The sequence below is a fragment of the Podarcis vaucheri genome (assembly GCF_965113315.1).
Source record: "Podarcis vaucheri genome assembly, chromosome: 2".
NCBI lineage: Eukaryota > Metazoa > Chordata > Lepidosauria > Squamata > Lacertidae > Podarcis > Podarcis vaucheri.
Window position 1 is genome coordinate 127,067,993 of NC_138760.1, and position 27,109 is coordinate 127,095,101.

General features: G+C 46.9%; 2 protein-coding genes across 4 annotated transcripts; both read left to right on the plus strand.

Annotated features, from left to right (window-relative positions):
- Positions 1-3,079: 3,079 nt before the first annotated feature.
- On the plus strand, positions 3,080-14,394 carry LOC309527315 (uncharacterized protein). Of its 2 annotated transcripts, none has more exons than XM_082214055.1 (6): positions 3,080-3,193; positions 4,973-5,596; positions 8,617-8,740; positions 10,353-10,435; positions 10,673-10,799; positions 11,902-14,394. In XM_082214055.1, the coding sequence occupies exons 2-6, from the start codon at positions 5,138-5,140 to the stop codon at positions 13,089-13,091; spliced, it is 1,983 nt and encodes a 660-aa protein (XP_082070181.1). In that variant the 5' UTR covers positions 3,080-3,193; positions 4,973-5,137; the 3' UTR covers positions 13,092-14,394. The 2 variants fall into 2 exon arrangements, with proteins under 2 accessions (XP_082070181.1, XP_082070182.1); XM_082214056.1 differs by having other exon boundaries at positions 3,083-3,193; positions 5,117-5,596.
- A 1,765-nt stretch (positions 14,395-16,159) lies between these two features.
- LOC309527380 (uncharacterized protein) lies at positions 16,160-25,949 on the plus strand. Of its 2 annotated transcripts, none has more exons than XM_082214194.1 (4): positions 16,160-16,468; positions 17,581-18,182; positions 20,147-20,273; positions 22,905-25,949. In XM_082214194.1, the coding sequence occupies exons 2-4, from the start codon at positions 17,769-17,771 to the stop codon at positions 23,870-23,872; spliced, it is 1,509 nt and encodes a 502-aa protein (XP_082070320.1). In that variant the 5' UTR covers positions 16,160-16,468; positions 17,581-17,768; the 3' UTR covers positions 23,873-25,949. The 2 variants fall into 2 exon arrangements, with proteins under 2 accessions (XP_082070320.1, XP_082070321.1); XM_082214195.1 differs by having other exon boundaries at positions 16,172-16,249.
- Positions 25,950-27,109: the final 1,160 nt, after the last annotated feature.

A 27,109-nucleotide genomic window follows, 5' to 3' on the forward strand; every position in this document is an offset into this window, starting at 1 on the left:
TTGCAGCCTGTGTGTCTGTTTCGCAGGCATTTGAAAATATTAGCGCTGCGATAGATTTTATTGCGGCTTTCTTTTTTTAAAAAAAGAAACACCACATTTTTATTGCATTTTCATTATACAGAAATGTAAACTGAATAGACGTAAGAGAATACAAGCGTAAAAGCAGCAGAAGGGAAGGCAATATTAAATCTCTAAATTTCCAACTAAGCGTTAGGAAGAACTGCGCCCAACGGTTAGAGCTGTTGACAGTGGAACTCTCCCTCGGGAGGTGGTAGACTCCCCTTCCCTGTCCGGATGCTATAGCTGAGATTCCGGCATTACACGGAGTTGGACTAGATGACCCCGGTGCCCCTTCCAACTCTACAACTACAGATTCATATAGCATACAGTGGTACCTTGGTTTTCGAGCGTAATCCGTTCCGGAAGACCGTTTGACTTCCGAAATGTTTGAAAACCAAAGTGCAAAGGGTGGCCTGCAAATTTAACTGAGAAAATGGAAAAACAGCAGAAGCCGTTCAACTTCGGAGGTGCGTTTGAAAATTGAAGCATTTACCGTATTTTTCTGTCTATAAGATGCCCCATGTATAAGACTATTTTGGAGGACTCCGATTTAAGAAAATGGGGGGAGATGGTCCCCATGTATAAGACGCCCCCAAATTTTGCAGATTATTTTTAAAGAAAAAAACCTAGTCTTATTCACAGAAAAATAATTACTTCTGGGGTTTTAGCATTCAAAAACCGAAATGTTCAGCTTCCGAGACGTTCGAAAACCGAAGTGCCACTGTATTAATAAGATCATAAAACAACAGTATCCTGTCAGTATCCTTCCTGACAGTAAGATGATGATGATAATAATAATAATAATAATAATAATAATAATAATAATAAAATTCTGAAAAGAATATTTAAAACATGATAAAACATCAAACATTAAGAGCTGTTCAACAATGGAACGGTCTCCCTCGGGAGGTGGTGAACTCTCCTTCCTTGGAGATGTTTAAGCAGAGGTTGACTGGCCATCTGCCATATATGCTTTGGCTGAGATTCCTGCATTGCAGGGGGCTGGACTGGATGACCCCCCGGTGTCCCAACTCATTCGATTCTATGCAGCTAAGCAGAAACATGAAGAGAAGCAGAAACCTGGAAACAGGTGAGAAACCAGCCAATTTCATTTCCGTTTGGTGCTGTGCCTCTGCTTGCTTTAGCCTGCAGCTCTTCCAAACCCCAACCCCATCCCAGCCGCACAGCTCTTTATTCCTCGCCAAAGCCACTCTCCTTGCCAAAAACCCCTCCCGTTAGACGTTGCCAAACCTCAGCAGGTCACCTGGGTCACCCACTTGTCTCTTCCTCACCCTCGGGTGCTGGTTCCCTCGCCCGGCCTTAGCTTGGGTGTGCGTGTACACTCCTGTCGGCCTGATGTCAGATAACTACAAATAAAACAGGGAGAGAAGAGCAGAGAGGTGATACTCCTCTTTCTCCCTGCTTGTTGATTAATCCTAGAATTGTAGAAGGGACCCTGAGGGTCATTTAGTTCAACCCCAGATAAGAGAAGAGAACAACAACAAGAAAGCCTAGCAATTTTTTTTATATATATTAGAACCAAGCAGAACAGCAACGGAGAAAGTTGTCTTTTACTATGTCGGGCTATTGCTCCATTAAGTTTAGTATTGTCTCCGCTGACTGGCAGCAACTGTCCAGGGTTTCAGGCAGAAAACATCTCTGGAGTTGATGCTGGAGAATGAACGTGAGAGGCCCACTGCATTCAAAGTACTTTCTCTTCCCCCAAACTGTAGTTTCCCCTCACTTTAAAGGTAAATTCACACTCCAGTCTTCCTCATTCTAAACACAGACACATAAAACGTAAAGGACCCCTGGACAGTTAGGTCCGGTCAAAGGCGTCTATGGGGTTGCGGCGCTCATCTCGCTTTCAGGCCGAGGGAGCCAGTGTTTGTCCACAAACAGCTTTCTGGGTTATGTGGCCAGCAGGACTGAACCACTTCTGGTGCAACGGGACACCATGACGGAAACCAGAGCGCACAGAAACGCCGTTTACCTTCCCGCCGGAGTGGTACCTATTTATCTACTTGCACTGGTGTGCTTTCAAACTGCTAGGTTGGCAGGAGCTGGGACAGAGCAACGGGAGCTCACTCCATCGCGGGGATTCGAACTGCTGACCTTCTGATTGGCAAGCCCAAGAGGCTCCGTGGTTTAGACCACAGCGCCACCCACATAAGCATCCATGATGTCTGCTTCTGCTGCACTTTGGACTGGATTTTCCCGCAGTCTGGTGTGCTCTCCAGATAATATGGATTATGGCTCCCTTTCCCCACAACACAAGACAACAACCTCTTCAAAACCCTTTGTGCCCTTGCAGCTCCCATGGTCCTCTGGGGAAGCCAAGGCTCCCCATGGCTGCCCTTGCATACCCTCCAACTAAAAACAACAACAACAACCCTGCCTATCTGTCTAGGTTGCCCCAGTCACTCTGGGTGGCTTCTAACATGTCTAAAAGCACAATAAAACATACATTTTTTAAAAGCTTTGCCTTCAGATGTCTAGAAGGCATAGGTACAGTTACTTGTCTCCTTGAGACAAGTTTTGACATACGGAATTTCACTTGTTTCGGTGTGTGTTTTTTGCTTTTTTGCTGCAAAATCACTTTGGGATAAAAGAATGGAAAGGGTTTGTTGAATATTTACAGATAAATTGTAAACAGATAAAAACATTAGCTGGATGAGTGTAACAACCTGCAGTTTCCTAAGAGTATATATTTACAGTAGATCATTAAATGAGGAAATTAAATGAACTTGGATATGCGGAAGATATTAAGAAATAAATTTAGGGGACCGCAGAAGGAGGGGGGGAGGAAGCCAAGTTTTGAAATGTCGAATGGATTGTAAAACTAATGAAATGTATAAACTTGAAAAGTAGTTTTTTAAAAAATAATAATTGTTTTTTTGGAGGGGAAGCAATTCATAAATGAGAATAAACTGATTGCTCAAAGAGAGGGATCCAGCCTAAGGGTTAAGGGGAAGAGTGTCTGGGTTCCTAGAGAGCCCTGGAAGGAGGCTCTGGAAGGGTCACATCCTGCCCCGCCTCCTTCTAAAGATGCTTTGATTCTTATTATTTGCAGGTCCCCCCCAGATGCTGCACGGATGGTCTCCGCCTCCTGCCCTCTCCATCCAGGGATCCGGTGAGTCCAAAGTGCATTGGGGGGGGGATGCACTGGGGCGTTGATGGAGGAGAAGCCCAAGGCAGAAAAAAATTGGGAAGCGGGCATTGGAAGAAGAGCCAGAGAGGGCAAGGGAGACAAAAGGCAGGCAGGTGCCTTAGCTGGCTTGGTCGAGCAGAAATCCTGGGGTTCTGTCCCCAACATCTCTGTCTGAAACTCTGGAGGGCAGCTGCCAGCCCGTGTGGGCAATGCCAAGCTGGGTGGATCAGTGGTCTGCCTCCGATTCAGGGCAGGTGGCCAGGCTGCTGCGAATAAAGCATTTTCCTGTGTTCCTATTTAACTGGAGGGCTGTAGTAAACTGCGGTGGTAAACGCTTAAAAAAAAATCTTTATTGAGAATTTTAAAAGTACATCAGTATATGTGCATTAAACACGGTGAGACGTAAATAAAAGAGAAAAAGAAGAAGAGAAACAGAAGGGGAAACAAAGGGGGGAGAGGGAAAACCCCCAAAACTGTATACTTTGCAAAGTTGTTATTGGGCTTCACCAGATCTAAACCTATTACAGTATTTGTAAGAATGGATTCCAAATGTCATTGTATTTGTCTATGACAAGTCTGTGTTTGTATGGAAGTTGTTTGTATGCTGCGAGTTTGTATAAGTCTTCAATCCAATCATAGAAGGGAGCCACATTTTAATTTTCCCCCCAATTCATCAGTATCAGTCTTTTTGCTGTGGTCAGGGCAGGAAGAGTCCACTTGTATTGTCTTTTCGTAAGGTTCCATGTGCTGGGTATATAATTCAAGGTGTGTCCGCCCTTATATAGACATTTTAAATTGCCCGCCTTGGAGAACACCCCAGACGCATCATACCTACATCACAGAAAGGGGTGTAGCTCAAGAGAAATCTGAGTGTGTTGTTTATCTCCTGTCATTGTTTTTCTCTGTCTGGCAGGTTACCTGTTAATGCTTACTTGATTGGATACCCTGGGGAGCCTGGCCAGTCTTTTGTAATGATAACTACTTAGTTCCTGAGCCAGGTCACAGGCTCACCCTATTCATAAACAGACATACAGTACCCTTAAGACAGGATTTGTGAATGAAAAGACAATGGGGAGGCTTTTCCATTTCCTTCAACATTGCAGAGAAATATTTGAGGTCAATTTGGGAGTCAAAATGGTTTCAGGGCTGTTTTCCTGTGCTACTTCAGACATGTGGTTTATATATTTATGTACCGTATTTTTCGTTCTATAGGACGCACATTTCCCCCTCCAAAAATTAAGGGGAAATGTGTGTGCGTCCTATAGAGCGAATGCAGGCTGTGCCGCTAAGCCCAAAGCGAGAACAGGAAGACGGAGCACTGCGGAGCGCTCCCTCTCGCTGCTCTAGCTTGGGGACGGTGCTTTCACCCCGCTGTCCTGCAGAAGCTAGCAAGGCTGTTCCCAAGCTAGAACAGCGAGACGGAGGGCTCCATCTCGCTGCTCCAGCTTGGGGACGGCTGCGCGCAAACCTCTGTAGGGCAGCGGGGCGCTGCGCTCCAAAGGCTTCAGGGATATTTGAGGCTGGCAGTGGGGAAAAGCAGCGCTTCTCCCCACCGCCAGCCCCACAAGCTCTGGTGAATGTACCTTGAACGCACCTTGTTTTAGAGGGGGAAAACAAGAAAAAAATTTTTTCCCTGTTCTCCCCCTCCTATGGTCCAGTGCGTCCAATGGAGCGAAAAATACGGTATGTGTTTGCTTGGTACATTTATGAACATTTATTATATATATAAGACCTTCATTTATTTATTTCAATTGTTTGCAGGAAGAAGCCTCGTTCTCAACGCTGACTGGCTGATGCTTTCTGACTTCTGGGAGTGGGCGGCGGTGTTTGCAACTGTTGTGCTGCAAAAAGTCTGGCCTATCTTTGCCCAATTTGTCCCCCTTACCCCCAAATCCCAATGGTTAGGAGGAAGATGGTGGCCAGTCAATGAGGCTTTTGGAGCCCTGCTGGGGGTCCGAGGGGAAGCGCAGCCTGAAGATGGAAGGGAGAGACACGGATGCCCCAAAAACAGGAAGAGCCCCCCCAAATGTCAAGACTGTGAGCAGCAGGGGGTTCTGGGAAAGGGTGGCGCAGAAGGACCGGGGCCTCCATAGCCCACATGCTGAGTGCCAAGGCTTCAGGGGGGTCGGCTACTGGGATGACCAGGGACCCCGAGAGGTTTGCAGCCGACTCCACCATCTCTGCCGTCAGTGGCTGAAGCCGGAGAGACACACCAAGGCTCAGATCCTGGATTTAGTGATCCTGGAGCAGTTCCTGGCTGTCCTCCCCCCGGAGATGGAGAACTGGGTCAGGGAATGTGGAGCAGAGACCAGTTCCCAGGCGGTGGCCCTGGCCGAAGGTTTCCTCCTGAGTCAGGCAGAGGAGAAGAAACAGGAGGAGGAGCAGGTGAGAGAGAGTTTTGTCCTGGTCCTTCCAAAGTGCTCAGAGCATCCATTTTAGTAAGGGGCAAAATCAGACACAAAGCAATTTTTTAAAAAATCAAGACTCCTTGTGCTGTTGTAAACAAAAATCTGCCCTTTTCCCCCTATGGGGTATCCAAGAGCCCATATAGAGTCCTTACATAGGTTCCCTATTGGTAGGAGAGAATAACAGATGTCAACCAGAGAATACAGTGGTGCCTCGCAAGATGAAAAGAATTCGTTCCGCGAGTCTTTTCGTCTTGCGATGTTTTTCGTCTTGCGAAGCAAGGTCCGTCGCAACTGCGCCTCTTCAAGCGGCTTTGAGAAAAAAAGTGCAAGACGTTTTCGTCTTGCGAAGCAAGCCCATAGGGAAATTCGTCTAGTGAAGCAACGCAAAACCGAAAAACCCTTTCGTCTAGCGAGTTTTTCGTCTTGCGAGGCGTTCGTCTTGCGGGGCACCACTGTATTGAGAAGCAAAGCAGCTAGTAAGCTTGATCTTTATTGATCTGTTGCAACGGGGTGCTCCCATCACCCGCAGGAAAGGAGGAGGAACCCAGAAAAATGGCGCACAAGGCCTTATATGGACTTTTGAAATTGCCACCCTGTAGATCAAGACCACCCCCAGAAACATCATACCGACATCACAGAAAAGCGGTCTAAAACAGAAATTTGAATGTTGTTTTTCTCCTGTCGTTGTTTATCTCCTGTCTGGAGTATAGCATCTAGATCAAGGGAAGTAATAGTGCCACTGTATTCTGCTCTGGTCAGACCTCACCTGGAGTACTGTGTCCAGTTCTGGGCACCACAGTTCAAGAAGGACACTGACAAACTGGAACGTGTCCAGAGGAGGGCAACCAAAATGGTCAAAGGCCTGGAAACGATGCCTTATGAGGAACGGCTAAGGGAGCTGGGCATGTTTAGCCTGGAGAAGAGGAGGTTAAGGGGTGATATGATAGCCATGTTCAAATATATAAAAGGATGTCACATAGAGGAGGGAGAAAGGTTGTTTTCTGCTGCTCCAGAGAAGCGGACACGGAGCAATGGATCCAAACTACAAGAAAGAAGATTCCACCTAAACATTAGGAAGAACTTCCTGACAGTAAGAGCTGTTCGACAGTGGAATTTGCTGCCAAGGAGTGTGGTGGAGTCTCCTACTTTGGAGGTCTTTAAGCAGAGGCTTGACAACCATATGTCAGGAGTGCTCTGATGGTGTTTCCTGCTTGGCAGGGGGTTGGACTCAATGGCCCTTGTGGTCTCTTCCAACTCTAGGATTCTAAGATTCTAGGTTACCTATTAATGGTCACTTGATTGGATTGCCTGGGGAGCCTGGACACTTTTGTAATGATAAATACTTAGTTCCTGGGCCATGTCTCAGGCTCACACCCTATTCAAACACAGACATACCCTTAAGACAGGATTTGTGAAGGAAAAGACAATGGGGAGGCTTTTCCATTTTCCTTTGACCTTGCAGAGAAAACATTTGGTCAGTTTGGGACAGTTTGGGAATCAAAAGTTGTTCCAGTTCCGTCTTCCTGTGCTGATCTATGTACGTGCTTGGTTGGTACACTTAAGAACATTTAACATATATCTAAGACCTCAAAATTGATAATGTATTGGCAATATTTATGAAACACTCTCAGTTGTTTCTGAATTCATAAACAGCAACAAACAGCAAAAAGTGTAGTAGGCTGATTTTGAGTGAGAGCTGATCCACGATCACCTTACGTACCTCTGGGGACTATTAACTTGCTGATGAAGAAATATCATTGAAATAGTTCATTATCCCAGAAGAACTGTTCTGTTTGCTGTTTGTTGCTGCTGTGCTCATAGCACCACCCGGCTCCAGTTCATTCTCAACCAAACAATATAGATATAAACTGTGGAAAGGCTTTCTGCTTCAACTTCAGTGTTTCTTTGTGGTTACCCACCATTCTAAGCATTCCTGTTGATGGAATATTTATTTGACTTCTATCCGCTTCTAATAGTTTGTGACTTCTTGCGCGTATTATATGGCTTTTGTTTATGGATCAAGAAACAATTGATAGTTACAGGTAGGTAGCCGTGTTGGTCTGCCGTAGTCGAAACAAAATAAAAAAACAAAATTCTGAAGAAGTGTGCATGCACACGAAAGCTCATACCAATAACAAACTTAGTTGGTCTCTAAGCTGCTACTTGGACACGAGTGGTGCTGTGGGTTAAACCACAGAGCCTAGGACTTGCCATTCAGAAGGTCGGCGGTTCGATTCCCCGCGGCGGGGTGAGCTCCCGTTGCTCGGTCCCTGCTCCTGCCAACCTAGCAGCTCGAAAGCACACCAGTGCAAGGTACCGCTCCGGCAGAAAGGTAAACAGCGTTTCCGTGCGCTGCTCTGGTTCGCCAGAGTGCTGGCAACATGAACCGGAAGCTGCACACCGGCTCCCTTGGCCAATAAAGCGAGATGAGCGCCACAACCCCAGAGTTGGTCACGACTGGACCTAATGGTCAGGGGTCCCTTTACCTTTACCTTTATGGTGCTACTGGAAGAAACAATTGATAGTGTTTCATAAATACTGCCAATACATTATTAGCCCACATGTTGCGTTTTGTTGTTCAGATTGCCCCTCAGAGCTGGCATCACACGGAGCTTGTCCTCAGTGGCGTAGCCTCTCCTCCTTACCTGCTCTCCAGCAACTGCTCCGAGGAGGCTGGCAGCAGAGGCCATGGAGAGGTGATGGGATGCTTGCTGCTTGGGACAAGCGCCCGCTCATTCTCCTCCCTGAGCTTGGAGGCAGCAGCACTGGCAGGGGAAATAGGGACATTCCAAGATTGATGGATTGATGGGATGGATTTCATAATTCCGGGACTGTCCCTGTAAAATCAGGGCAGTTGGAGGGTATGAGAAAGGACCCAAGGAGGGCCTGGCCTGGGGAAGAGTCGCACTGGGATTCACAGGATTCATGCCACCTCCCTGCCCTGAGATTTCCCCTCACCCTTATCTTACGGGTTTCTCGCTGCTGTTTTACACAAAGGGCCTGTTGGGAGAAGTCGCTGCTGAGTTCCCCGAGGCAGAGGAGACATCGCCAGAGGATGCCACGCGGAGGCTGTTGTTCAGGTGGATGGTGCAGGAGGGCGATGGAGGGGCCGCCATGCCAGGTGAGGGCGGGAGCACACATTTTGCCACTTGACCTCCCTCTGCTAGCTGGGCTCAAAATCCCCCCAGGGCTGGCTTTACATCTATGTGAGGGACGCTTTTCTCCAGCCTCTCCCCTAAGAAACGTGTTAATGGCTAGGAAAGCACCGAGAAGCAGTGGTGGTGGATTCGAATCCCACCCTGAAGTGCATCTCCACAGCAGGCTTTGCTCTCTGGATGTCGTTGGACAACTCCCATCATCTGTGTTGCTGTTAGGAATGGATTCATAAAAGCCAACCCTTGGGGCCGAGATCCCTTTCCCCACCCCCACCCCCCCCAAAATATTTGAGGGGGCTGGGCCCCCCTCAAGTTGCCAGACATTGCTGTTTAAATCGTGTGTGATCTCCGCTTCTTGTGATTGATTGCCCCCCCTCCCCAATATTTTATTAAAGTTGGCTGAGTGGAATTTGCATGCTTCATCCTAGTGGAAACTTAAAAAGCAGTTGCACTGTAAATCTGCTTCCACAGCCAGTGGTGTAGCTAGCTGCTTGGGTGCCCGGTGCAGCATCCTGCAGCCAGGGGTGAGGAGAGCTGTCCACAGGGGCAGGGCAAGCCAAGGAAGGCCACACTGCGTGGAGCCTCTCTGCAGCCTCCCCCTCAGTTGTAGGGTGGCTGAGGCGGTGGGTAGACGCAAGCCCCACGCTGCTCAAAAAAGCCGCACGGAGCTTGCAGGCAGTCTGCCCACTGCCACCCCCTCAGGAGAGACGCGTGGCTCAGGCACGCTTCAGGCCCCGCAGTGTGGCACCCAGTACTGCCTGCCTCACCTAGCTACCAGTGGCATAGGAAGTGGGGTGCGGTGGGTGCAGGAGTTATTTTTTCAAAAAGAAGTGCCATGTTCAAATATATAAAAGGATGTCACATAGAGGAGGGAGAAAGGTTGTTTTCTGCTGCTCCAGAGAAGCGGACACGGAGCAATGGATCCAAACTACAAGAAAGAAGATTCCACCTAAACATTAGGAAGAACTTCCTGACAGTAAGAGCTGTTCGACAGTGGAATTTGCTGCCAAGGAGTGTGGTGGAGTCTCCTTCTTTGGAGGTCTTTAAGCAGAGCCTTGACAACCATATGTCAGGAGTGCTCTGATGGTGTTTCCTGCTTGGCAGGGGGTTGGACACGATGGCCATTGTGGTCTATTCCAACTCTAGGATTCTATGATTCTAAGTGTCACAAGCCCAATTTTTATTTATTTATTTTAAAACACATATTTTTGCCATTTCGTCACCCGCCTCAGTGATGACACCTGGGGCGGCCCACACCCAACGCACCCCCCTTCCTTTGTCACTGTCCACAGCAGTGTAATGTGTCAAAACCGAATTGTGCCCAAGAAACAAAAAGTGTCAGCCAGCTAACCCTGGGGATTATCTAATGCTTATTCATGTTTTTATACTGTATTTTATGCTGCTTTTTATAATTAAGTGTTTTAAATTTGTTGGTAGCCACCCTGAGCCTGGTTTTTGAACCGGGAAGGGCGGGGTATAAATAAAATTTTATTATTGTTGTTATTATTATTGTTTTGCAAGTCACCGAGATGCATAAACGCTTAGCAAGGATTCCAACCACATTTGTGTGAATTGCAGGTGGTGGAAAGTCTCCAGGAACAGCTACGGAATCGTCTCCTCTCTGTGGTGGATCAGAAGCAGCCTCTTTGCAGCAGGATCCGGTAAAGGGTGGATCTCTGGACAGATCAAATCGACTGGCTCCATCCCCTCCCCCTCCCCTGCAGGCTGAAGAGACTCTCCCACTTTTCCTTTGCTTGTGTCAAAGCGCCACATGGGGGAAATCCTCTGTAGGCCCATCTGTGGAGGCGGGATGACAGAATCATGGAGTTGGAAGAGACCATCTAGTAGTCCAACCCCTTGAGGAGGAGCTGTTTTTTATCGTCTCCTTTCCCTTCCAGGTTCCGGTGACCTTTGAGGAGGTGGCTGTGTATTTCACGGAGGAGGAGTGGGCATTGTTGGATCCGGGCCAAAGAGCCCTGCAATGGGAAGTCATGGTGGAGAATTATGGGAATCTGGCCTCTCTGGGTAAGGCTCCTTCTTTCCCTTTGGTTGATAAAGTCAATTTTGAAAGCCTTGATAGATAGATAGATAGATAGATAGATAGATAGATAGATAGATAGATAGATAGCATCCTTGGACTCAAGCCTAGGTCCTTTGCGAACCTGCCAAGAGAAATCCCATCGCGGAGCACTTTTGTGTATGGAACGGATGGAGAATCTGAAGCTCGGGGGCCAAATCTGGTCCTCCAAGCCTCTCTATCTGGCCCCCTCTTTCTCTAGGCCACAAGGCCTTCTCATGGACCCGCAAAACACCTGAGCCCCCCCCTTCCCTCGCTGCCCCTCGCTTGGTCCTTAGGTGCTAAAAGCAGGTCCCCTTTTCTTTTTTGAAAAGTACATTCAACTGGAAGAGGAAGTCAGAAGCACAACGCTCTGCCCCACTTCCTTTCGGAGCTCTATGTGCTTTTCGAGGCTCAGGTCAATTTCATTGGATCGAGTCTTACCACATCATTTGGGAAGGTGAAGCATGTGTGCCCACACTTTCTTGGTTTCTCCCTCTCCTGGGGGAGGTTGGAGAAAAGTGGCCGGAGGGAATGGAGCCCAGAGCACTCATTCAGAAATCCAAATTGGCCTCAAAAGATTGGCAGATAATTGGGTTTGGCTCCTAGTTTCTCCATCAGGAGAAATGTACTTTTTAGTATGTTTCTGAGCACAATTCGAAGGGTTGGTGCTGACCTTTAAAGCTCTAAATGGCCAGTATACCTGAAGGAGCGTCTCCACCCACATTGTTCTACCCGGACACTGAGGTCCAGCACCGAGGGCCTTCTGATGGTTCCCTCACTGCGAGAGGCCAAGTTACAGGGAACCAGGCAGAGGGCCTTCTCGGTGGTGGCGCCCGCCCTGTGGAACACCCTCCCACCAGATGTTGAAGAGAAAAACAACTATCTGACTTTTAGAAGACATCTGAAGGCAGCCCTGTTTAGAGAAGTTTTTAATGTTTGATGTTTTAATTGTATTTTTAATATTCTGTTGGGAGCCGCCCAGAGGTGCTGGGGAAATTCAGCCAGATAGGCAGGGTATAAATAATAAATTATTATTATTACCTTACCAGTGTTCTCCCTCTAATCCAGCAGATGACGCCTGGGTGAGCCGGAACGAGGGAAAGCCTCATGGAGCATCCTTTAAAAGGGCCCGATGTACAGAGGGGGAGGTACATAGAAGGACAACGGAGAGCAAAGCAAAAGAGATAAGGAGGAACGAATCTTCTGCTTTTGAAGGGATGTTTTCCCCTGAAATAACAATTCAAGGGGAAATGAGCCGTGCGAAAATGTCATTTCCAGAGGCCGACTTTGACGAGGCAGAAACCCAAGAAGAAAGAAGTGAAGGCAAGAAAAAGATTGAGTGTGAGGTGTGTGGGAAAAGCATTAGTAAATCGCACCTTAATGAACACAAACGAACCCACACAGGGGAGAAACCATTTCAATGTTCGGAGTGCGGGAAGAGCTTCAGTCGGCGGGAACACCTTACTTCTCATCGGAGAACCCACACAGAGGAGAAGCCTTACACGTGCTTGCAGTGTGGGAAAAATTTCAAACACAGGAAAAACATGACATCCCATCAAATTATACACAGTAGGGGGCTAACTTGCAACTCCTCGGAGTGTGGAAATTGCCTCAGTCCCAGCCTTACTTTGCAGCATCACGCTGTGGAGAAACCATTTAGATGTTCAGAGTGTGGCAAGAGCTTCAGTCGGAGCACAGACCTGAGGTCACATCAGAGAATCCATACAGGGGAGAAACCGTACTCATGTTCACTGTGTGGAAAGAGCTTTACCCACAGCCGGAGCCTGAGCTCCCATAAAGTCACGCACACAGAGGAAAGACCGTTTGAGTGCTCGGAGTGTGGAAAGAGCTTCAGTCGGAACACCAGCCTTACTATTCATCAGAGAATCCACACAGGGGAGAAACCGTATACGTGTTCCCTGTGCGGGAAGAGTTTCAGTCACCGAAGAAGCCATGCTATTCACCTAAAAGTGCATGCAGGGGAGAAACCTTTTACATGCTCAGACTGTGGGAAAAGCTTCATTGGTATTTCGTACCTCAAAACACATCAGAGAATCCACACTGGGGAGAAGCCGTATACGTGCCCCGTGTGTGGGAAGAGCTTCCGGTGGAGCACACACTTCAAAGAGCACAAAAAAATCCACGTGGAGGAGACTCTGGCGAATCCTAGAAATGCCTGGATTGTGGAGAAAACTCCCAAGAGAGCACAGATGGTCGTGTCAGGGGATTCACTCCCAGGAGAAAGGAGATATACATAGACTAGTGCTTTTCTGCCCAACTAAACTATACTGTCTGACAGATAATTCACAACAGGAGAAAGGGTGGGAGTGAGAAAATAGATGCTCAAACTGTGGCTGAAACTCCATCACCGCGCAAGCTATAGAGAGAACGTGAGCAAGAAATATAAGATACAGTGGTACCTAGGTTGTCGAACGCTTCGGAAGCCAAACGTTTCGGTTTTCAAATGCCGAAAACACAAAAGTGAATGCTTCCGTTTTTGAACGTGCCTCAGAAGTCGAACGGCTTTCGAGGTGCATTTGTCCGTTTTCTCAATGGAATTAGCCGACTGCCCATTGCACCTCGGTTGTTGAACGTTTTGGAAGTCGAACGGTCTTCTGGAATGGATTACGTTCGACAGCCAAGATACCACTGTATATTGTAAGATGATACCTTACAAATAGGGCTGGGCGATACCCGGTTTTCAACACTGCGATAGATCACTGGCTAAACATTGCGATATACTGCTATATCACAATGTCTGAAATAAGGATGGGGGTCGGTAGATGCGCTGGCTGGCTTCACGGTTTTATCCACATTGTGATTTTTGTATAGCGTACAAACACACATCATGATTCGCGATATACAGGTGAAACTCAAAAAATTAGAATATTGTGGAAAAGTTCATTTATTTCAGTAATTCAACTTAAAAGGTGAAACTAATATACGAGATAGACTCATGACATGCAAAGCAAGATATGTCAAGCCTTTATTTGTTATAATTGTGATGTTTATGGCGTACAGCTGATGAAAACCCCAAATTAACAATCTCAGAAAATTAGAATATTAAATGAAATCAGCAAAACAAGGACTGCAAATAGAACAATATTGGACCTCTGAGAAGTAGAAGCATGCACACGTACTCAGTACTTGGTTTGGGCCCCTTTTGCATCAATTACTGCCTCAATGCGGCGTGGCATGGATGCTATCAGCCTGTGGCACTGCTGAGGTGTTATGGAAGACCAGGAAGCTTCAATAGCAGCCTTCAGCTCTTTTTCATTGCTCGGTCTCATGTCTCTCATCTTTCTCTTGGCAATGCCCCGTAGATTCTCTATGGGGTTCAGGTCAGGCGGGTTTGCTGGTCAATCAAACACAGTAATCCCATGTCCATTGAACCAGGTTTTGGTACTTTTGGCAGTGTGGGCAGGTGACAAAGTCCTACTGGAAAATGAAGTCAGCATCCCCATAAAGCTCGTATGTGGAAGGAAGCATGAAGTGCTCCAAAATCTCCTGGTAGACGGCTCTGTTGACCCTGGACTTAATGAAGCACAGTGGTCCAACACCAGCTGATGATATGGCTCCCCAAATCTCTTTTCTGATGAGAGCAGCTTTTGCATCTCATTTGGAAACCAAATGGAGGAAGAATGGGGAGGCACACAATGCCAGATGCTTGAAGTCCAATGTGAAGTTTCCACAGTCTGTGTTGATTTGGGGAGCCATGTCATTAGCTGGTGTTGGTCCACTGTGCTTCATTAAGTCCAGGGTCAACTCAAGGGGACTCTATACGTCTTCTCTGTCACGCTGATTTGTGCTGGATGTTTATGATGTACTTTCATTCTTTTTTCCCTTCCCCTTTAGCTTGGCAGACGTGTACCATTTTTTTAAAAAAAGAAACCCTGGGTTGTCTGTCCACTCTGATTCTTTTGTGTCCTTCATTTAAGTGGGTAATATTAAGTGTTGTGTTGTGCCTCTGTCTCATTCCTGTTGTTTGCAGTGTTCTGTTATAGTTTTGTTGGTTATATCAATAAAGCCATTTTAAATAGATTTCATGTCGTCATTGTCATCGCTGGTGACCCAAATGAATAACATTATTCTTATTCTTATATCCTGTTTTTTCTTGGATTGGAACTCATGGCGGCCTACACACATTAAACAGCACAGATAAAATACAGAATGTTCAAAGCATATACAATAGTTTAAAAGAAATTAAGCTTCAATAGAATTGAAACAATATAAAAATTCCACGCATGACCATGAGGGAATGCTGGAGCTGGGAGTCCAGCCATATATTTGAAGGACTGAGAAGTTTTGTACTAAAAGCAGAGGAAGGATCTGGCCTTTATTCGTACAACCATAGAATAGTCTTCTTTTGCGATCACTCGTAGCCGAGTAAGATTGTCTTCCATGAACACAATCTTAACAGTGTATCTGTAAGTGACTGTGGAGGCCAATTCTGGATCCACACGTCCTTCCACAATGGGGACATAGGTTTCCAGGCGGAAGTTGATCCCAGTGAGGGTTTGCCAAGTGTGCCTTCCTTTCGTCCTGAGTTCGAGCTTCTTCAAAGCCCATGACACCTTTGGTAAAGGCTGTTCTCCAGTTGGAGCGCTCGCAGGCCAGTGTTTCCCAGTTGTCAGTGTTTATACTACATTTTTTTAGATTTGCCTTGAGACAGTCTTTACACCTCTTTTGTTGACCCCCAGCATTACACTTTCCATTTTTAAGTTTGGAATAGAGTAGTTGCTTTGGAAGATGATCAGACATCCGTGCAACATGACCAGTTCAACAAAGTTAACGCTGAAGAATCATTGCTTCAACACGGGTGCACTGACATTATTTCGCCTGTCTTCCCAAGTGGTATGTAAAAAAATTTGGAAACACAGTTGATGAAATCTTTCAAGGAGCTGGAGATTGTAAGTGGTCCATGTTTCACAAGTGTACAGTAAGGTTGGTAGTACAATAGTAAACAAGCATTTCTGTTTCCCTGCAAATGTCCCGGTCCTCAAACCCTCTGCACTTTAATCAGTAGAAGGCTGCAGTTGCAGAGCTAGAGTTGGAAGGGATCCCTGAGGGTCATCCAGTCCAACCCCCTGCAATGAACGAATCTTAGCTAAAGCATCCCTGACAGGTGGCCACCTGACCTGAGCTTAAAAACCTTCAAGGAAGGAGAGTCATTCGCTCTTTCAGTGAACCAGAAAGAAAGCAAGAAAGAAAAGAGCGCAACTTCATCGCTCTTGCAACCAAAGGGTTACAGCGAGTGAGCCCCGGTTTCTAGAGGGGCTTCCCGGAAGGGGCGCGCCGACGAGGGGAACGTCCACTTCCGGTGGCCCTCCTCTCCCCCTCCCGTGGGAAAGCGGACTTTGATTTTCCCACGCGGCGGCCTCCGGAGCGTCCGGCGGGAGTGCGGAGCGCCTTGCGGGTGCGCGGCCGAGCAGGGACCGCCCTGGGCGGGAGGCGCAAGGAAAGGAAGCGAGGCTGGAGCACCGGCTCGAAGGTGCCCAGTCAGCGGAGAGAACAAAAGGCAGGGGAGGCCCCTGAATTTTGGGGTGCGGTTGCTGACTAGCTCCCCAATGCACCTCCTGTTTTGCAGGAATGTTCACATGCTGCGCTCAACGATTTTGCAGTTTTGTGCACCAAGGTATGCAAAAGGCTCGTCCGCACGTTACGCTGAACACGGGTCCAGGCTGCGCACGTGAGCAAGCGTTTGTGTGAACGACCGTACCCGTGTCGGATTGGCCCTCATTGCGGTTGCAAGCACGGATGATGTGCTTGTTGAACGCAGTGGGATGTTGCGTCTCCGTAGATGTGTTGCCCGACTCTGGAAACCTCTCGTGGTCCCTCAGCCTCCTGGTAGCAGAAATGCTGGAGAGCTTCACAAATCGACAAGTGTAACGTGTGAATGCACTTCTCTTTCCTAATCCAGGAAAAGGAGGCAGCATATTCCTGGGGATAGAGTTTGGGACTATTGTTCCATTTGAATGTGAATGCAAGGCGAGAGCCTGGGAGAGAACCTGTAAACAAGTTATACTAGATATAATTATGCTAGATATAAGAGCTGTTCAACCTCCCTCGGGAGGTTGTGGACTCTCCTTCCTTGATGGTTTATAAGCAGAGGTTGGATGGTCGTCTGCCATGGATGCTTTAGCCGAGGTCCCTGCATTGCAGGGGGTTAGACTAGATGACCGTGGGGTCCCTTCCAATTCTATGGTTGTATGATTAGGAAAATCTAGAAGCAGCGAAGCCTGATTTAATTAGCAGCTATGTTAAAGAAAAACAAAACCGCAAAGAACTATGCAAATGGAGTGTCTTCACCTGCTCTGTAAAAAGAAAATCAGGAATAGCTGGAGTTAGAGAGGATCATTCACTTTTTTAATGCGTGGAAGCAGCTGCGTATGGAGAGAGTTGAAAAGTATAGCTCTGTGGGTGTGAGCCATTTTTGAATATATATAATCAAAAGATACATTAAATATATTTATTTTTGTATATCTGTTAGGTTTTTTTATGGTCAGTAAGCTATTTTTTTCTATTAAAAACCCTGTTAAAATCTGAAAACCACAATTAAACACAAAATTGTTAGGGATGGGGCACTGCTAGAGTTGCTGTGTTTGACATTGTACATAGCTGTGAATGAGATAAAAAGTTTTTATCTGTGCCCCTTACGTGTAGGAAGAGTTCCTGCTTCCCCTCCCCGCACTAACGCATATATTGTGTCCCTCTGAATTTTGGTGTTTTACTTGTCTGTTTTTGCAGAAGAAGAAACCCGAGTTGCTAGCTGCAATTCCCTTTTGCTGAAACTGCCTTCCCATCGGGTGGTCTCAGACGGACCTTGCTCACCTTTGCTGGACTGGAACCCTAATCTGAAAATTCATACAGAGAGAAAGTGACAACAGAGCAAGGAAGACCATTCTGTTCTCTCTGGGTGCTGTGCTAGATTGCGAATGGAAGAACAGGACTTTGCCAGCCCTGATCCGGAATTAAGCTGCCTTGCCACCCAGTCTGGGACCAGAGGGGAATTCCGGGAAAGGAGCCTGCAGAAGATGCCGGACAAAAAAGCCCTTTCTTTGGATGTACGTTGCTGGAGGTTCAGGCATTTCTGCTACCAGGAGGCTGAGGGACCAAGAGAGGTTTGCTGCCGACTCCGCCACCTTTGCCATCAGTGGCTGAAGCCGGAGAGGCACAACAAGACCCAGATCTTGGATCTGGTGATCCTGGAGCAGTTCCTGGCTGTCCTGCCTTCGGAGATGGAGAACTGGGTCAGAGATTGTGGGCCAGAGACCAGTGCTGAGGCAGTGGCCCTGGCGGAAGGTTTTCTCCAGGGCCAGGCAGAGGACAACAGGCAGGGAGAGGAAGAGGTAAGAGGGTATCATCCTGGAGGTTCCTAAGGGTTGAGTCCTGTTCTTCCATTCGCAAGTGGTGAAAACTTAGCTAGGACCAACAGGCCTCCCCATTTAGCCTCCTGCGGCCTCGGTCCAGTATACCTGAAGGAGCGTCTCCACCCCCACCAGTCAGCCCGGACACTGAGATCCACCACCGAGGTCCTTCTGGCAGTTCCCTCCCTGCGAGAAGCCAATCTACAGGGAACCAGGCAGAGGGCCTTCGTGGTGGTGGCTCCCGCCCTGTGGAATGCCCTCCCATCAGATGTCAAGGAAATAAACAACTATCTGGTTTTTAGAAGACACCTGAAGGCAGTCCTTTTTAGGGAAGCTTTTAAATGTTTGATGTTCTATTGTGCTTTTAATTCTGTTGGGAGCTGCCCAGAGTGGCTGGGGAAACCCAGCCACATGGGTGGGATATAAATAAATTCTTCTTCTTCTTCTTGGCACCCACCTTCTCAACACCTGATGCAGGTAAGAGGCAGGTGGACCAAAGAGACCAGCACACACCCTCACAATCAGCTGGTGGATGGCACAGACAGAGATGGGTTATGTCCCGTCAGGTGATTGACAAGTGGATGGCTCCGCCTATCTGTCAAACGCAGTGCTGGATCCAGACCCCCATTCCTGTCCTCTTGCTGCATTCCTTCCAGATGCAAGTCTGTCCTCTTTTAAGGGAAGTCACCCGGACAAGACTTTCCCAGCCTCCTTGGGGGAGAATGTGTTGGCAAAGGCATCTGGGGGGAGTTTTTCTTGCAGTCTAGGGCCGGTGTTGCATTCCAGCTCCCATCAGCCCCTGCTATCATGACAAATAAGGAGGCAGAGGGGGAATTGGCATCCAGAACCTCTGGAGGGCAAACCAAGCTCTGGAAACCTGGATGATGATGATGATGATGATGATTATCATTAATATTATTTACTGTATTTTTCGCCCCATAGGGTGCACCTAGTTTTTTTGGGGGGAAATAAAGGGGGGGAAATTATTTCTCCCCCAGGCGCGGGCTTCGGGATGCAGGCAGCTCTCCGGAAGCCTTGGGAGACCGGCGCGACTTCGCGCCAGGCTCCCACGGCTTGCGGAGAGCTTCCTGAAGCCTGCATTTGCCCCACAGGACGCACACACATTTCCCCTTCATTTTTGGAGGGGAAAAAGTGCGTCCTATAGGGCAAAAAATACGGTAATTAAATTTGTACACCATCCTTTATCTGAAGAGCACAAGGTGGCTCACAACATAAAAATACAAAACGAAAGCATGAAATACATAATAAAACAAAAGCAAGGGGAGTTACATGTGTAAGAGGCTCGTTTAGAATTATATTTTGAGAATGATTCCTGTTCTTACGTAGCTGCATTTTTCTATACTTTCCGAATGTCCCATCATCATAAAGTATTAGTGCTCTGTGTTGTAAAAGAAGCACTGCTAGGAGCTGTTTCTCTTTGCTTTCCTGTGTATTTCCTATCAATAAGACAATCGGTGTGGTGCAAGCAAATTTTTATTCTGAACGTGTGGCCTGGAGAAAAAAAAGTTTGAGAACCACTAATGGAAAATGAATGTCAAATGTTGGGGGTGATCACTTCCATCTTTTGGTGAAAGATGTTTCCGCTCCTTAAATAAAAGATGCCCATCACTTTCCCAAGATACTCTCTCAGTATCCTTAAATGCTGTGGAAATCACAGCTGGAGAGACTGTTGTGCTTGGATCCTGCTTTGTACTTATCGGGAATTATTATTATTATGATTATTATGATGATTATTTTGTTATTTATAACCTGCCCATCTGGCTGGGTTTCCCCAGACACTCTGGGCGGCTTCCAACAGGATATTAAAAACACAGTAAAAGGTCAAACATCAAAAAGTTCCTTATACATTGGGTTGCCACTGTGAGAGGCTTGGGCCTGATCTGGAAGTCAGACTTTTCTTACATTCTTGCCTGCTGGCATTTCAGGTGTCGGGGCGGCTCCTGGAGGCAGCCGTGACTTTCCCCAGGAAAGAGGTGCCTTCGTTCCGAAATTCCCAGCGGCAGCTCGATGGGGAGTTTTATCCAGAGAAGAAAGAGGAAACCAGTCTGATGGGTAAGGTTTTTCCTGAACTCTTTGGGTTTGTGTTATTTTGCTGAGCTTTTATCGTCAACTGGCTGCTACACATAGGATCTTTCGCATGCAAAGCAGACTCTCTACCCCTGAGCTTCCTTTAAAGGTCCTAGTCCTCATTGTCCTATGTGACAAACTGCTCAAATAAGAGCCTAGGAAGCTTACCAGGTGGTCCATTTTTCTCAGTACTGAAAAAAGTGGCAGTATCTCTCCAAGGTTTCAGGCATGGGTCTGCCTCAAGTCTACCTAGAGATGATTTACAAGGTGAATTCCAAGATCTAATCCGTCTGCAAGAGATCCCCTTCTGAACAGCGTCCACCACTGATAAATTGGTGTAAACAAAATAAATAAAAGTGGTAGCAACTTCCTGTTTTGAGCTAGCCTCTTCCAGTCTCTACTGAATCTCAGTTCTGTCAAATTTGCTAATTGATTCCAGCTTAATGGCTTTGAGAACTTTTTTGGGGGGGCGGTTTGCAGCATGACTTTAAGAGTGTGTGTGTGCGTGTGTATAATTTTTTATCTGTTTTACAATTTAAAATACTTATTTAAACATCCTTATAATATCAATGACTTCCCTTCTTCTCTTTCCATGGTTCATTTTGCATATCATAAATCCCTGCATATTTTACAAAAACTAAACCATTCACTATTCCATTGTTGCATCCATCAAAACTTATTTACACTGTCGAATTTATCTTAATGCTGCCGATGTTTTCAGGTGTACACAATTCCCCCCCACCCCATATATTCAGTATATAAGAACGTATGTTCTTCTTGTTCTCTTATTCTATATATTAAGTCTGCAAGCTGCGCATATTCCATCAGCTTAAGTTGCCATTCAGCTTTAGTTGGGACCTTGCTCATTTTCCATTTTTGGGCAAACAAAACACAGGCCGGAGTAGTGGCATACATAAATAACTTTTTTTGATACCTGGGAATTTCAGTCTGAATTATCCCCAACAAAAAGGAGTCTGTGTGGTTGGGTTTTTTTTGAAAAGTACTTTAAACATTTTTTTCAATTCATTGTGGATTATTTCCCAATACTCTTTTATCTTTTACAAGCCCACCACATATAAAAGAACATTCCCTCAACCTTTTTGCATCTCCAGCACTTATCTGATAAAGTCTTCTACATCTTGGCAAGCCTACTTAAGAGTTAAATACCATCTGTAAATCATTTTCAAGTAGTTCTCCTTCAAAGAATAACATAATTTTATTATTATATGCCGCCCATCTGACTGGGTTGGCTTCCAGCAAAATATAAAAACACAGAAATCCTCAACCTTTAAAAACTTCCCTGTACAGGGCGGCCTTCTGATGTCTTCTAAAAGTCAAATACTTGTTTGACATCTGATAGGAGGGTGCTTCACAGGGAGAATGCCCCATGGAATGTCCTCCAGTCAGATATCAAGGAAATGAGCAACTATCTGAAAGCAGCCCTGTATAGGGAAGTTTTTAATCTTTGATTTGAGAAATTATAAAATCTGCTGGGGTTTTATAATTTCACGGAAGCTGCCCAGTGTGGCTGGGGAAACCCAGTCAGATGGGCAGCATTGAAATAATTTTTTACTACTATTACTACTGGGACGCGGGTGGCGCTGTGGGTTAAACCACAGAGCCTAGGACTTGCCGATCAGAAGGTCGGCGGTTCGAATCCCTGCGACGGAGTGAGCTCCCGTTGCTTGGTCCCTGCTCCTGCCGACCTAGCAGTTCGAAAGCACGTCAAAGTGCAAGTAGATAAATAGGTACCGCTCCGGCGGGAAGGTAAACGGCGTTTCCGTGCGCTGCTCTGGTTCGCCAGAAGCGACTTAGTTATGCTGGCCACATGACCTGGAAGCTGTATGCCGGCTCCCTCGGCCAATAAAGCGAGATGAGCGCCACAACCCCAGAGTCAGTCACGACTGGACCTAATGGTCAGGGGACCCTTTACCCTTTACCTTACCACTATTACTACTACTACTATTACTGTGGAGTCCCTCTGCCTGGTTCCCTGTAGCTTCCCTTCTCACAATGAAGGAACCGCCTTCATTGTGAGAAGACCCTCAGAGCTGGAGCTTAGTGTCCACGTTGTATGACAGGGATGGAGACGCCCATTCAGGTATACTGGGCCGAGTCCATTTAAAGGTCAGCACCAACACTTTGAATTGTGCTCGGAAACATACTGGGAGCCAATGTTAATCACCCTGAGAACAGGATGACAGACTAGATGGGCCTTTGGCCTGATCCCAGACTATTCTTATGTCCCTCTGGTTGGAGAAAGAGCCATTACAGTGGTACCTCGGGTTAAGAACTTGATTCGTTCCGGAGGTCCGTTCTTAACCTGAAACTGTTCTTAACCTGAAGCACCACTTTAGCTAATGGGGCCTCCTGCTGCCGCCACACGATTTCTGTTCTCATCCTGAGGTAAAGTTCTTAACCCGAGGTACTACTTCCGGGTTAGCGGAGTCTGTAACCTGAAGTGTTTGTAACCTGAAGTGTCTGTAACCCGAGGTACCACTGTAGTTAGATTTGAACCAATTTTCAGACATTCACTGCAGCAGTGCATTTTCATTCCTTGACCTGAAGGTTCCATCACTTACTTAAATTCACATTTCCTTCCCTTATTTATCACAGGTAACAATAGGCAGGAGAGCGAGGATGAGGCGGAACCTTGGGAAGTATCAGCAAAAAGAGACGAGCGTCTGGAGATGACCGAGAAAGCTGGAGCTCAAAATTGCCCGGCGACAGAGGAGGGAAACGCAGTGGAGAATTGGTGGGGTGATCATGATGGGGATTCCTCTATGATCCCAGTTCAAAATGAGAAAAACAGTGGGAAAAGAGAGTATAAGTGCCCTAAATGTGAGAGCACCTTCAGTAGTGAATTAAACCTGGAGGGACACCGGCGAACTCACACGGGGAAGAAGCCATATACGTGTCTGGAGTGCGGAAAGAGCTTCAACTGGAGCACGAATCTGATTAGACATCAGATAATACACAGAGGGGAGAAACCTTACAAATGCACAGAGTGTCGGAAGACCTTCAACTGGAGCACGCACCTTATAAGACATCAGAGAATCCACACCGGGGAGAAGCCGTACATATGCCTGGAGTGCGGGAAGAGCTTCAGTTCGAGCACCAGCCTCGCGTACCACCAGAAAACCCACACGGGGGAGAAGCCATACAAGTGCTCAGACTGCAGCATGAGCTTCTGCGTCAAGTCCAGCCTTATGAGACATCAGAGAATCCACACGGGGGAGAAGCCGTACGGTTGCTCCGACTGCGGGATGAACTTCACGGCCAAGTCGGACCTCACTCTGCACCAGAGAGTCCACACGGGGGAGAAGCCGTACAGATGCTCCGAGTGCGGGAAGAAATTTGGCCGGAGGATAAACCTCACTTCCCATCAGAGAACCCACACGGGGGAGAGGCCGTACAAATGCTCAGATTGTGGGAAAAGCTTTCGCAACACGTCACACCTCCTTCGGCACAGGCGGATCCACACGGGAGAGAAGCCTTATAAGTGCCTGGCATGCGGGAAGCAGTTTGGTCGGTGCGAGCAACTCGCTTCCCATCAAAGAATTCACATTGGGGAGAATCCCTAAAAGCATGTGGAAAGTCTTTCCGTCAAAATACTGCCCTCACTTCACATCAGAGAAGTGCGCTCACATAAAACAGTATAAATAGACTCCAGGAGGTGTAACTGTGTGGGGCTTACTTCTTTGAGTATTATTATTATTATTTATTGAATTTATATACCGCCCTATACCCGGAGGTCTTAGGATGGTTCACATAAAAGATCACAATATATAAAATCAAACCCAATAACACACACACACTGCAAAAAAGACCCGCATTTTAAAAGGGTATAGGATGTCGATCAGGTCAGCCAAAGGCCTAGTTAAAACGGAACGTTTTTGCCTGGCACCTAATGGTGTATAATGAAGGCGCCAGGTGAATTTTCCTGGGTAGAGCATTCCACAGACAGGGTGCCACTGCAGAGAAGGCCCTGTTTTTGTGTTGCCACCCTCTGGACTTCTCGAGGTGGAGGCACATGAAGGAGGGCCTCAGAAGATGATATCAGGGTCTGGGTAGGTTCATAGAGAAAGAGGCAGTCCTTGAGGTATTGCCATTTAAGGCGTTATAGGTCAAAACCAGCACTTTGAATTAAGCCCGGAAACTAATTGGTAGCCAGTGCAGTCGGACCAGGATCGGTGTAATATGCTCAAAGCGTCTTGCTCCAGTGAGCAACCTGGCCACTGAATTCTGCACGAGCTGAAGTTTTCAGAGGCAGCCCTACGTATAACGCATTGCAGTAATCTAACCCTGAGGTTGCCAGAGCATAGACAACAGTGGTTAGGCTATCCCTGTCCAGATAGGGGCGTAGCTGGGCCACCAGCCAAAGGTGATGGAAGGCACTCCAGGCCATCTCGTCTAGGGAACCACACACCAACAGAGCCTCAGTCTTAACTGGATTGAATAGGTGTGGTTAGGATTGTGAAGCAACCAGCAGGGCCGTCAGAGTCTTAGCAAAACGGACCGGCTGTCCCTTGATGGGACCTGCCTTTGCAACGTGACCCCCTTTGGATTTTTTTTGGAGGAAGGACAAGACACGAGGTGGGTGTTTTTGCAAAATCACCAGGGGCTGAAAGCACTTCGCTGGAGTTGGTCAAAACAGCGTAGGATTTGGGAATCTGACGCAGGATTTGTGGCTCTGCTCCCTGTTTTCAGAAGCCGCCTTGTTTCCAGTATGGTCTCCTTGTATTTCTGCAAACAAACAATGTCTAGAGCAGGGGTAGGGACGCGGGTGGCGCTGTGGGTAAAACCTCAGCGCCTAGGGCTTGCCGATTGCATGGTTGGCGGTTCGAATCCCCGTGGCGGGGTGAGCTCCCGTCTTTCGGTCCCAGCTCCTGCCCACCTAGCAGTTCGAAAGCACCACTAAGTGCAAGTAGATAAATAGATACCGCTTTATAGCGGGAAGGTAAACGGCGTTTCCGTGTGCTGCGCTGGTGCCGGCTCGCCAGAGCAGCTTCGTCACGCTGGCCATGTGACCCGGAAGTGTCTGCGGACAGCGCTGGCTCCCGGCCTATAGAGTGAGATGAGCGCACAACTCTAGAGTCTGTCAAGACTGGCCCGTACGGGCAGGGGTACCTTTACCCTTACCATTTAGAGCAGGGGTCAGCAAACTTTTTTGGCAGGGGGCCGGTCCACTGTCCCTCAAACCTTGTGGGGGCCGGACTATATTTTGAAAAAATAAATAATGAACGAATTCCTATGCCCCACAGATAACCCAGAGGTGTATTTTAAATAAAAGCACACATTCTGCTCTCGTAAAAACACCAGGCAAACCCCACAAATAACCCAGAGATGCATTTTAAATAAAAGGACACATTCTACTCATGTAAAAACACGCTCATAACCCACAGTGTGCGTAACCAAAAGCGTTCGTAACCAGAGGTACCACTGGACTGGACTAAATCTAGCAGCCAGGCTAAATTTTTGCCCTTCTCCCACAAACAGTGATTCTTCTTTTAGATAATAGTTACTGGTTTCGTTCATGATGAACTGCTTTTTATTTTATGGTGTTTCCACTTCTCTCACATTGCACTGTGATTTGTTAATTTCTTAGATGTAGATAAATGTGGTAACTTCTCAATGCATAAATAAAAATCTCCAAAAGTCTGAATGTCACCTTAAGTTCTAAGAGGAAGGTGTGTGGCTCAGCAACAAAGCATCTGTATTGCATGCAGAGGGTTCTGGGTTCAATCCTGGCATCTCTAGGTAGGACTGCAGTAAGTGCCCTGACTAAAACCCTGAAGACCCACCACCAAGCAGTGTAGCTAAAAGCCCAGTGTCTGTGAGGACGGCGGAGCTTTTCAGGACTCCCAACCCGCCGGCCCTCAGAGCTGGACCTCAGTGTCCAGGCTGGACAACGGGGGTGGAGACGCTCCTTCAGGTATACTGGGCTGAGGCCATTTAGGGCTTTAAAGGCCAGCACCAACACTTTGAATTGTGCTCGGAAACGTACTGGAAGCCAATGCAGATCTTTCAGGACTGGTGTTATATGGTCTCACTGCAAGGTTGTTAGGAGGATAAAATTGGGGGTGGGGTGCAGACTGTGTATGCTATTCTAGCTTCTTGCAAGAAAGGCAGGAGATGATGATGATGATGAAGAAGAAGAAGAAGGGAAGTTGCACTGCTCCAATGTCTGGGATCACTAATTGAGTGCACGATTGGAAAAGGCTAAATAATTGGGAATTGGAGCTGCAGTGTTTCAGAGATATACGGTTTTAAAAATATATTATTATTATTATTATTATTATTATTATTATTATTATTATTCTTCAATGAAAACCAACAATACAGTAATAAAAGAAACCTCATGATAATAATGGAATGATAAAGGGGATTTTATTAACAGCCGAACATTTTTTTAAAAAATCATACTTCCCAAACAAAGTAAGACTTGAATTGAAATGGCATGAAATTTATTTCTTGGGTTGCAGGTTTATAAAAACTCGTTGATTCCTAAAAAGGCATCAGATGAGCAGCTGTCAAAAAAAAGGGCGAGGAGAGAAGTAGTCTAGAATTAGCCCGGAAGTCCTTTCTCTGGGCAAGAGCAGGGTTTTTTTAAAGTCAATGAGTCAGTTATGAAAGACCCATTTCTGGGAAATCAGCTGACTATAAAGAAAGGAGAGTTTCGACTTCGGGGCCTGGGCACTAGAGGGCGCTGCGAGACCAAAAAAACGTAAAAATAGCTGTGTGACCAAAATAGTTCAGATTTAGTAGAATAGGAGGAGAAGCAACTCGAGAGAAGCAAATAAACTTTTACAGTATATAAA

Coding starts and splice junctions, on each gene's coding strand:
- LOC309527380 (XM_082214194.1), top strand. CDS start 17,769: ATGGAAGAACAGGACTTTGCCAGCCCTGATCCGGAATTAAGCTGCCTT. Junction 18,183..20,146: donor ACAGGCAGGGAGAGGAAGAG/GTAAGAGGGTAT, acceptor CTGGCATTTCAG/GTGTCGGGGCGGCTCCTGGA. Junction 20,274..22,904: donor AGAGGAAACCAGTCTGATGG/GTAAGGTTTTTC, acceptor TATTTATCACAG/GTAACAATAGGCAGGAGAGC.
- LOC309527315 (XM_082214055.1), top strand. CDS start 5,138: ATGAGGCTTTTGGAGCCCTGCTGGGGGTCCGAGGGGAAGCGCAGCCTG. Junction 5,597..8,616: donor AGAAACAGGAGGAGGAGCAG/GTGAGAGAGAGT, acceptor TTTTACACAAAG/GGCCTGTTGGGAGAAGTCGC. Junction 10,436..10,672: donor CCTCTTTGCAGCAGGATCCG/GTAAAGGGTGGA, acceptor TTTCCCTTCCAG/GTTCCGGTGACCTTTGAGGA.